Source organism: Arabidopsis lyrata, assembly GCF_000004255.2.
Source record: "Arabidopsis lyrata subsp. lyrata unplaced genomic scaffold ARALYscaffold_4, whole genome shotgun sequence".
Lineage (NCBI taxonomy): Eukaryota > Viridiplantae > Streptophyta > Magnoliopsida > Brassicales > Brassicaceae > Arabidopsis > Arabidopsis lyrata.
The window spans coordinates 6,648,054-6,659,519 of NW_003302552.1; the positions used below are offsets into that span (position 1 = coordinate 6,648,054).

The 11,466-nt window shown below is 39.8% G+C and overlaps 2 protein-coding genes and 1 long non-coding RNA gene across 3 annotated transcripts; 2 read left to right on the top strand and 1 right to left on the bottom strand.

Moving 5' to 3' along the window:
- Positions 1-1,878: 1,878 nt before the first annotated feature.
- LOC110229535 lies at positions 1,879-2,732 on the top strand. Its single transcript, XM_021030014.1, has 2 exons — positions 1,879-2,547; positions 2,639-2,732. The coding sequence occupies exons 1-2, from the start codon at positions 1,934-1,936 to the stop codon at positions 2,694-2,696; spliced, it is 672 nt and encodes a 223-aa protein (XP_020885673.1). The 5' UTR covers positions 1,879-1,933; the 3' UTR covers positions 2,697-2,732.
- A 3,575-nt stretch (positions 2,733-6,307) lies between these two features.
- On the top strand, positions 6,308-7,848 carry LOC110229536. Its single transcript, XR_002332934.1, has 3 exons — positions 6,308-6,430; positions 6,515-6,626; positions 7,270-7,848. It is a non-coding gene; the product is annotated as an uncharacterized LOC110229536 (long non-coding RNA).
- A 1,386-nt stretch (positions 7,849-9,234) lies between these two features.
- Positions 9,235-11,256, bottom strand: LOC9315032 (cell division cycle 20.1, cofactor of APC complex). The gene is made up of 2 exons (XM_002880752.2): positions 10,893-11,256; positions 9,235-10,616 (listed from the first exon to the last, which is right to left on the bottom strand). The coding sequence occupies exons 1-2, from the start codon at positions 10,986-10,988 to the stop codon at positions 9,354-9,356; spliced, it is 1,359 nt and encodes a 452-aa protein (XP_002880798.1). The 5' UTR covers positions 10,989-11,256; the 3' UTR covers positions 9,235-9,353.
- Between the last annotated feature and the right edge of the window lie 210 nt (positions 11,257-11,466).

Genomic DNA, 11,466 nt, shown 5'->3' on the forward strand with positions numbered 1-11,466 from the left:
TAGAGAATCATTTGAAGACAGGGGGCCGATGAGATTAAAATCCCCTAATTGTGTTGTCTATGTTTCTCGTCACATATATTTTGTCTAAGTTCAATTTTGGCTTTTCTCAGTAGCATATACAGACATCCTCAGATTCCCTTTTTTGGGCTTAAGACCTTCTTTTCCTACTAGTGTCTTTGCTTAGTGTGGAATAGAGCTGTGACTGGATTAAAACATTATCCCTTTTGACTTTCTCTTCCTGTTTAAGCTAATTTGCGTCCTTTTCTCTTTGCATCCTTAGTTTTGGCTCTAGGGTTCTTCAGCTCTTTGCTAGATCTAGAAAAGGTGAACGAGTTTCTGCAAAATTCATTCGGTTTAAGAGTTAAGTGGTGCGTTGAGGTACAGATCTAGTGGGTTTCAGGAATTTCGGTTTCAAGCTTGGTGGTTAGCGTGTGGTGTTTTGCTGCTGAAGAGTCATGTCGTCAGCCATGGATAGGGCGATGATGGCGATGTCTTTAGAAGAGGAAGAAGTCCCTCTCGAGATGCCGGATCTACCGGAGTACTCATCTTGTAAAGAAAACGAGCTAAGTCTGGTTGGAAGATTGTTAAATCCTGTTTGTCAATCTATGAAGAATTTGATTAGAAACATGCCAAGGAAGTGGCAAAAGGTTGGCAAGGTGAGAGGGGTAGCTCTCTCAAAGGAAAAGTTTCAATTTTTCTTCAACTGTGAATACGACCTCGTTGATGTGCTAGAAAAGGGTGTTCACACCTTTGATGAATGGACGGTGGTGGTCGATAGGTGGTATGAAGTTCCACCGGATAACTATTTGCAATTCACTCTTTTGTGGATACAAATCTGGAATCTGCCCATCAACTATTACACTCACAAAGCTATTACTTTGCTGGGAGATCAGATTGGGCAAGTACAAGAGGTAGTTTTTGACAAAGACAAACCTCAGATTGAAGAGTTTGTGAGAGTCAAGGTTCTATTTGATGTTTCACGACCTCTTAGAAGATCAAAGGTGGTTAATTTGCCAAAAGGTGGGACAGCGACTGTATTCTTTGAATACGAGAGGGTACAAAAGAGATGCTATGAGTGTCAGAGAATGACACATGAAAAAGATGTATGTCCCTTCCTCATTAAGAAGCGTCAAGATGCTGTGGAGGCTAAAAGAGCTGGCGGTCCTACTGCAATACCTAAAAGAACTCTTTTTCTCAAAGAATCAGATCCTCTTTTTGGTGTTTTAGGTGAGGATCAGGTAGGCATTGATCCTAATACCGGGCGTCCTCGTATAGCCCCTGTTGTGCTGGAAGGAATGAGGCAGTACCTTCGTGTTTCAAGTGAAGAAGAGAAACTTCTGAGGATTGATAAGGTAAAGCTATCAGTTGGAGAGGTAGAGAAAGACCCCCTGGCTCAGAAATCCATTCTAAGACTAGAACCGATGCCTATCTTTCATTCTGATGTTAATAAAGGCAAGGGTCATGTTTTCAATTATGAGCCGGTTTGCTCCTCTGGAAGTGATTGTGCAGATGCTGCTAAGGAGTCCCAGAGACAAGACAATCAAGTTATGGATGTAGCACCTTTGGAAGTTTTGGATAGAAGCTGGTTAGTTGAGCCAAGGAGCCATGAGATTGTGGATGAACCGGCTTCTTTTCTTGCCTTATCTCAACCTTTTCAAAACAATTCAACGGTGTTTAGTCCTAGTCTCTTTGAGGCTGGATCTTCCGGGATTGGGATGAAAAAGGTAAAGGCAAGGAAAAGACCATCCAAAATTAACAGACAGCCTAAGCCTTTGTCGCCAAATCTGGTCTCAGGTTTGAGGGAAAGTACTGATGGTTTGAAGAAAGGTGTGAAGTCAAAAAGGAAAGCAGATGATGGGAGTATAAGCACTGCAAAGTTGTCAAAGCTTAACTCTCAAGAGGTGATCCCAAAGGGGGGATTGCCTACCGCCCAATGAGCATCATCAGCTGGAATTGTCAAGGATTGGGACGGTCTCAAGACTTGGCAATTCCTCGTCTCAAGGAATTGCGTAAAAAACACTTCCCTGAGATTCTGTTCTTGATGGAAACAATGAATAAAAGAGATGTTCTAGTAGATTTACAAGTGTGGCTGGGTTATGAAAGGGTTTGGACTGTGGAACCAATTGGAAAGAGTGGAGGATTGGCTTTGTTCTGTAAGAAAAATGTTCAGATTGATGTCCTTCATATGGATAAAAACCTGATTGATTGTCAGGTTCAGTTTGGAGAAAAAAACTTCTTTCTCTCTTGTGTCTATGGTGAGCCGGATAGTTCAAAGAGAAGTGGAGTATGGGAGAGAATTTGCAGGTTGGGTATAAGTAGAAAAGATAGATGGTGCATGGTGGGAGATTTTAACGCAATCTTACACAATGGAGAAAAGATTGGAGGTCCAAGGAGAAGTGATTCATACTTTAAACCATTTTCTGAGGTGCTTTCAGTTTGTGATATGGTGGAACTTTCAAGTCAAGGCAACAAATACACATGGGCTGGCAGAAGAGGAGACCATTGGGTTCAGTGCAGACTTGATAGAGCTTTTGGAAATAAGGACTGGTATGAGTATTTCCCTGCCTCCAACCAATCTTTTTTGGACTTAAGAGGGTCTGACCATAGACCAGTGCTTCTAAGTCTTATTTCTTCACAGGATTCCTATAGAGGTCAATTTCGCTTTGATAGGAGATTCCTCTTCAAGCCTGAGGTAAAGATTGCTATTTTCAAGTCATGGAATTCTAGAGCTGCTTGTTCTAGCTTCACTGCTTCTGAGAGATTAAAAGCTTGCAGAAAGTCTTTGAGCTCCTGGAAAAAAAAAAACAATATGAATGCTCGTGATAAGATTCAGAAGTGTGAAATTGAGCTTGAGAAGACTCAATCAGAGGTATGGCCATGTCTACAAAAGATCTGTGTTTTAAAGAAAGAACTTGCTGTTGCTTATAGGGAAGAGGAGCAATATTGGCATCAAAAATCAAGGCAGAAGTGGCTTAGATGTGGTAATAGAAACTCTGGTTTTTTCCATGCCTCTGTGAATGATAACAGATCAAGAAAGAGAATTGACAAGTTAAAAGATCACAATGGCATCTTCCAGCGATCTGAAGCAGCAAAAGGGCAGGTTGCAGCTACTTATTTTCAGGATCTTTTCAAGTCTTCAAATCCGGCTAGCTTTAGTGACTGGTTTCAGGGTTTTCTCCCTAAAGTTTCTGAGGAAATGAATTTGGGGCTGACTGCTAAGGTTTCAGCTGAAGAGATAAAAGAGGCGGTTTTTTCTATTAAACCTGCTAGTGCACCGGGACCTGATGGAATGTCTGGACTCTTTTTCCAAAGGTATTGGTCTACTGTTGGAACTCAGGTGACGACTGAAGTCCAGAATTTCTTTGAGTTTGGGGTGATGCATGTTGAATGGAACTTTACACACCTTTGTCTGATTCCAAAAACTCACCATCCTGAAGAAATGGTTGACCTTAGGCCTATCAGTCTCTGCTCAGTTCTCTATAAGATCATATCCAAGGTTTTGGTTAAGAGACTCCAACCCTTATTACCTAATATTGTATCTGTGAATCAGTCGGCTTTTGTCTCTGAAAGACTGATCACAGATAATATTCTGGTTGCTCATGAGGTGATCCATGGCCTAAGAACTCATCCTGCCATTTCTTCTGAGTTCATGGCTATTAAATCTGACATGTCAAAAGCTTATGACAGACTAGAATGGAGCTTCTTAAGGGCTTTGCTCTCTGCCTTAGGTTTTCACCAGCGCTGGGTTGAGTGGGTGATGATTTGTGTGTCGTCTGTAACTTACTCGGTGTTGATAAATGACCAGCCTTTTGGTCTCATTACTCCTCAGAGAGGTTTGCGACAAGGGGATCCTTTATCTCCTTTCCTTTTTGTTCTATGCACAGAGGGACTGACTCATTTGATGAATAAAGCTCAACAGGAAGGAAAGATTGAAGGTATTAAATTCAGTGATGAGGGACCTGTGGTGCACCATTTACTCTTCGCTGATGACAGCCTATTCATGTGTAAGGCAGATAATGATCAGAGCAGGGTTTTGCAGCAGATTCTTTCAGTCTATGGTGATGCTACGGGTCAGTCTATCAACCTGAATAAATCCTCCATAACCTTTGGAGCAAAGGTAAACCATGTGGTTAAAATTGACATTCAGATCAGAATGGGAATATTCAAAGAGGGTGGTGCTGGTACGTATCTTGGCCTACCAGAATGCTTCAGTGGCTCAAAAATTGCTCTACTTGATTACATTAAAGACAGGCTGAAGGTAAAGTTGTCTGGTTGGTTTGCTAGGCATCTTTCTCAGGGTGGGAAAGAAGTCCTGTTGAAGTCGGTTGCATTGGCTATGCCTGTTTTTGCGATGTCTTGTTTTAAGTTACCAAAGACTTCCTGTAATAATTTGGCTGCTGCAATGGCAGATTTTTGGTGGAGCGCTGAAGAGCATTCTAGGAAAGTGCATTGGGTTAGCTGGGAGAAACTTTGCCTTCCAAAACATCTTGGAGGACTTGGTTTCAGAGATATCAAGAGATTCAACCAAGCTCTACTCGCCAAACAAGCTTGGAAAATTCTACAAGAACCTGATTATCTCCTGGCCAAGCTGATGAAAAGCAGGTATTTTCCTACAAAGGAATTTCTGAATGCTCCTGTGGATGGCAGACCCTCCTTTGCTTGGAGGAGTATTTTACATGGGAGAGAGTTGCTAGAAAAAGGGATATCAAAACACATTGGCAATGGATCTTCTGTTAAAGTCTGGATTGATCCTTGGATTGAGGATGAAGATGAAGGAATGAGAGCTCCTATGAGGAAAAACTATTTCTTTGATGTATGCCTAAAGGTGAATTCTCTCATTGACCCTATCTCTCGGACCTGGGATTTTGAGGCTCTTGGTGATCATTTCTTCGAGGAGGATATTGAAAGAATAAAGAAGATAAGACCAGTTACTTCCAGTGATGACTTTTACACTTGGAAGTATAATAAATCTGGGGATTTCTCTGTCAAGTCAGCATATTGGCTCTCTTCCAAAGATTCTGTTGATGAGGTAACTCTGAATGCCTCTGCTTTACCATCAACAAACGATTTGAAATGTCAGATTTGGGAGATCCCTACGGATCCAAAGCTTCAGGTTTTCTTGTGGAAGGTGTTATCGGGCTGTTTACCAGTGGCAATGGCTTTCATTGGCAGAGGAATGAGGAGGGATCCACTTTGCCAACTCTGTGGTTTGGAAGAGGAGACTTGTGGGCATGTCTTGTTTTCTTGTCCCTTTGCAAGACAAGTCTGGGCCATTTCTGATTATCCCTTTCCTTTGCAGGGTTTTGAAGGTGGTGAGATTTTCTCTAATTTTCATCATCTTTTAGTGAATAGGAAAAACAGAGCGTGGCCAGAGGAGGTTAGAAAGATCTTTCCTTGGATACTTTGGAGATTATGGACTAACAGAAATGCTTTGGCTTTTGAGGGTAAGTCTTTGTCAGCCCCTGAGTTGGTGCTCAAAAGCAGAGATGATTTTTTGGAATGGTGTGAGGCTCAAGTGGTGGAACCGGAGGAAGTTTTGGTTGGAGAGTTTTTTGAAGTGAATCAGGCCAGTCAGAGTAGTGGAGGGGAAAGGAAAGCGTGGCAGCCTCCTGCCCCTGATTGGCTTAAATGTAATGTTGGTTCTTCTTGGTCAAAAACTACTAAGTTGGCGGGTGCAGCTTGGGTGGTAAGAGATAATGAGGGTTTGGTTCTGATACATGGCAGAAGATCTTTTGTTAATGTCAAAGATGCTTTTGAGGCTGCCTTTTTGTCACTTCTGTGGGGGATTGAAAGTATGAAAGACCACAGATTTTATCGGGTTTTGTTTGCCTTTCAAGAGACGACTTTGGTTGGAATTGTGAATAGGCCTAAAGCTTGGCCTTCCTTTAGGTATCAGGCTCAAGAACTTCAAAGGCTTTTGGTGAGTGGTCTGGAATGGAAAATGGTTGTGGAAACGGCGGCTGCGAATAGAGGAGCTTCTCTCATCTCTCAAAGTGTCATCAACGATTTTAGGCTTCATAGTTATGTGGCCACATGATATCCATCCTGGCTTCTTGGTGTTTTTGAAGATGAGAGACCCTTGTCCTCTGTTTTTGTTTGAAGCTGTGTGTTTGCAAGTCTCGCTTTTTGGAAAAGCTAATTATTTTGTAAAGTCCTTTCACTTTGTGAAAGGTTCCTAGTGTAGCTTTTTGGCTTTGGTTTGGTTTCTATCACTTGTGGGTTGGGAGTGGTCGTCTTTTTGTATCGCCAATTGTAGTCCTGCTTCGCATTATATAAAATCAGATGTTCAAAAAAAAAAAAAAAATATTTTGTCTAAGTGTTTTATATCATTCACTAACCTAAACTTCTTCTCTCGTCTAAAGATACACCACCGCCGAACTCATTCGTTCCCTTTCTCATCACTTCTGTCCTCCATCCTCCGCCGTTTAAGGTCCAATTCCTCCTCCCTCTTCTCATCCTCTTCTTGTACTTCTCATCCTTTTGGGCTTAAAATTAAACTCTTCTCATGTCTCAGGTAAAGCTTCGCTGCAACACCCGACTTCCAGTCCTAGAACAACCGCCGGACCTCATTTGTCTACTTTCTCGTCTCCTCCGTTCTCCATCCTCCACCTCCTCCGCCATCTAAGGTCCAATTCCTCCTCCCTTTTCTCATTCTCTTCTTGTACTTCTCATCCTTTTGGGCTCAAAATTAAGCGCTTCTCATGTCTCAAAATTAAACTCTTTCAAAATTAATCACACACCAATCTTCCAGTCCTAGAATCATTGTTGGTCCTAAATCTGTTTTGAGTTCTAAATAATCACCATTAACCCTAGATTTGATGTATAGTCTCGTATATTTTTGGGGGTTTTGTTTGTATGTGTTTTAATTGATTAAATTAAGGTTTTATATGTTGTATTCTAAGCCCAAAATCATCACATGAACGATTTGTATATTTGTCTTCCTTACTCTCTATATATTTGCTAAGTATAAATGGTTGCTTCTAGGCTAAATTGGCTCATCTATAGACTGGTTTTTCATGATTTAAGTTGTAGTGTAGATTACTAAGTGCAAGCTTGGCTCAGTTATAGGAGTGTTATATTTTCATGATTACTAAGTTCAATTCTAATTGTTAGTCCATTTTTGTCATGTTTAAGTTGCAGCATTTATTTGCCTAGACTTGTAAACTGTTTTTTCTAGCATAAACTGGATTTTCCATGATTGTAGTCTTGAATTGTATGTGCTTTGATTAATTATCTTCTTTAACTCTAACCTTTTAACTCCTTCTGCAGATGACACAACAACAGACAAAGCTACGTCGGACAAACATGAGAGCAGAATCATCTCATCAACAGCCCGCTTTCAGCCACTCTTGCCCGAAATCTTGACACAGAAATGCGGCTATCAAGCTTGGAGACTACTCTTGCAGCAGTTAAGGATGATATGGCGATGCTCAAGAATGATGTGATGATGCTCAAGGATGACTTGCACAAGGTCGGCGATTGGGCAGCGGCAATGCAAGCTTCTCAAAATGTGATTCTAAGGAGTTTAGGTATTGATCCCCTAACTCACCAACCGATCAGACCCACCACAACTCCTGTCACGGTTAGTCACTCAGTCCCGTGTCCGTCTCCTCTACAACCTCATGACAATAACGAAGATTGATATGATTATGTTACTCATGTCCATGGCAACACAAAACTTATGCTTCTGTGCTACATCTCTTTATTTTGGTGTGTTGTGTATTAAGAACATGACTGATGTGTATTTCATTTTGTATTTTGTTATGTCGTTGACTAAGAACATGACTTGTGTCTTTTTGTAAACCAAAAATATTTAGATCATATGTATGTTTGATTAAAGTTTTAATTTGTTGTTGTTTATTTCCAAATTGAGGTTAAACTGATTTTTATTTTTAAATTGAGCTTAACAAAATAACCCACGGATAACCACAAAGAAATCAGTGGTTTGTTTAATTACCACGGAAAAGCCACGACAGTTTTGTGGCAAAAATAACCACGGAAAAGCCACGACGTGTTTGTGACTATTTACCCACAAGATATGTTGTGACTTTTTCGTGGTTAAATAGTCACGAATACTTTCGTGGTAATTCGTAGCTAACTTTGCCACGAGAAAATTCACAGCCACGACGCTATACCCAAGGATTTCGTCAGTGGCAATTCGTGGGTATGAAGGCTTATAGCCACGGATTCTAGGTTACAGCCACGATAATTGTCGTGGCTATGCCGTTTTTTTTAGTAGTGAATATTATAACTATAATTAATAATTATTTAACCATAGAGACAAATTAAGATGGTGTCTTAAAATTTAAACACAAACTTTGTCGATATGTGTTAATTGGATTTGTGTTAATCCATTTTCTCTACTTACGCTGATTATCACTTGGTAAGTTTTTCCTCTGCTCCATGTTTTATGGGTGTATGTTATTGAAAAGATTGAATCTTGTGTCATGGGATTGAGTCTAGATGTGAGTTATTTGCATGCCAATCAGAGCTATTTTACTGTTGAGATTTCATCGTCTCTCTTTCTCCAGGTTGGTAATATGATCGAAGCAGAATCAGATCCTCACAAGGTTTGGATGCCGTTGATTGTTGATTTTTATGCTACATGGTGTGGACCTTGTATTACAAATTCTCTATTTCATTTGGTTCATGTGTAGACTCTAGAATGCTTATATATTTCCAAAATTGGCTATTGGAACCGGTTGTTCTTGATATATTACATGAGTCTTGAAATGTGATGGGTTATGACAAGGTTTTCTTCAGGCCCGGTCTTTAAACTTTTGGTGCCTAAAGCATATTTGAAACTATTGTTAAATTTATTAAAAAAAACTGTAAAAGTAGGGATTCGAACTCAAAACATGATGCTAATTATCCGACTACCTAACCACCAGACTAAGGAAGATTCCTATTAATGTGGCCTTAAAAACTTTCTTATATTTTGTGGCCTAAAGCAAATGTTTTGCCTGCTTAAAAAAGATATCTTGTGGCATAGTTAGCATGTTTACATTTTCAATAGTTAGATTCTAAATTTAGAATTTAGTTTTGTGAGTGCATTATTTTGGTTTTAAGTTTAGTATGAAAAATCTGTTTGTCAATTTCTGTTTCTGTTTTTTTTTTTCCTTCTAAGTAACACATATAGTTATATGACTTATGAGAATGGTGCAAGTTACTGAAACTTACAGAAGATTATAATAAAACTGGCTTATATTAGAAAGTGTGTTGTATCATCTGACATGTAAAAAACAAAAAATTATATATTAGATAAATACAATCAATATGCACTTGGATAATCAATACAGTTGATGAAGAATGAATCCTAGAAAAATAGCACATAAAATGGCTTCACAACAGTTTCAACGAATACGATTTACATTAGAAAATGGTTGGGGAACTGCTTTTGGAGCAGCTTTTTTAGCATCCTCTGGTATTCCAAAAACATTCCAAAGCCTCAGAGTCTCGTCTCCTGCTGCTGAAGCTACAGTACAACCATCCGGACTCTGTGACATATATAGAACGCGTGATGTATGACCATTGAGCTCAGCCATTTTCACCATGGATGGGTACTTCCAAAGTGTAAGCTGGTTCTGAGTAAACCCATGTGAGCTAAGCAACTCTCTTTCCTTGTTGCTCCATATCAAAGAACAAACTTGTGAGCCAGTGTCTACCGAATTCAAGCAAGCTCCTGTTCGAGTATTCCAGAACTTTATCGTCCTATCTTCTCCACCACCACCAGTTGCAAGTAAACCTGATTGAAAAGGGCACCAAGCCAGAGCTTTAACCGCAGATGTGTGTTCCTGAAACCTATGCAAAGACCGCCCAGTAGAACAGTCCCATACGTTAACAACATTTTCATTGCCACCACTTGCTAAATGCTGTCCAGATTCTGACCACTTCAAACCACAAACCTCTAGAGTATGACCCCTGTAAGTTTTCACAACGTGTGATCTGACCCGTACATCGTTGTCTATGATCTTCCCATCCATACCTCCCGTTGTTAAGATATGACTGTTCCACGCCAATGATCCTACTCTTGACTGATGACCATCCTTCAACGTTCTCACTTTACGACTAGCTACAGAATCCCAAAGCTGTACTTCAGAGTTATCAAGCCCAACCGCAAGATTAAGACCATCTTGCGCCCAGTTAATACTTGTAACAGGTCCCATATCTTCATCAACAGTCACGAGCTCAGAAACAGAACCACTAGAAGCATCCCACAGATAGACAGAACGGCCCAATGCAATGGCTACAACATTAGCACTGCCCCAATCAAGCAAGTTAAGGTAAAAGTCATCCACAATATCAGGTGCATCCAACGCTCTCTCGCAATTCTGAGGGATGTATCTTCGCGGCTTTACGGATTTAGGTTGTTGGTAAAGAGAATAAACAGAGTGTTCTCTGGGAAGTAACTGGACCGGGGTTTGAGGTTTGTTCCTGAAGGCGAGAATCCGAGTCCGATTCAGATTCATTGTCTCAGCTAATTGCTTCCTGTAAGCTTCTCTTGATGGTGATGAACTTACCTTTGTTGCCTCGTCTTTCACGTTTCTTCCTTCGGTAAGCTGGAAGTGAGCATAGTCGAAATCCATGGCTGATCTGTTTGGTATAAATCTCTCAGGCTGTTGGAAATACATAAGTAAATCAATCAGTACAACAAATTCATTCAAAATCACAAAAAGAAATGATTTTTATGACAAAACTAAAATAAACAATTTTTATGACAAAAACCAAAAGAAACGATTTTTATGACAGAACCAACAATTCGAGAATCACCAATTGTATAAAACACTAAAATTGATGTTCTAAAAAGATTAAAAAAAAAAAAACGAAACCCTAATTGTTAAAAACAGAGCCCAAAAATCGAAACCCTAATTCATAAGCAAAAAAACACTTACGTTTTCTTTGGAAGTTTTCTTGGGGAGGAAGTTTCGTTGAAGTGGACATCGAGCTTGAGGTTTGAAGTGTGAAGAAGTGTTAATACCTGAATCCATTATACAAAAACACAGAGAAAAACGAAAACAAAAAGACGATAGCGATCTATATACATACGATAATACGAAACAGATTAGAAGATCCTGCAGAGAATGAATTAATAGACAAAGAGTAATTAAACAAATTAGTAGATTCGAGCGAGAGAGAGAGAGACGCGAAGAGTTGTTGTTTCGTGGCTAATGGATGCGAGAGGACACAACACAAGATTGAAATTGATGTGAAAGAGGTACTAACTTTAGGGTTATTTATAGAGTTATTTAATGGGCTGATAATGTTAATTGAAGCCCACGGCCCGTTCGATTTTTCTTTTTACCGACGACTTTGGTTACTGGGATTTTATGTCTGCCGGTTTAGTTTTCGGAGATTACCAATTCCACCGGTTCAGTTCCCGGAGAATTCAATTTCTATGGTTTGTAAAATGCTATTTCTGATATTCAATAAAATTTCTTTAGATGTATTACAAATATTCAAATATCA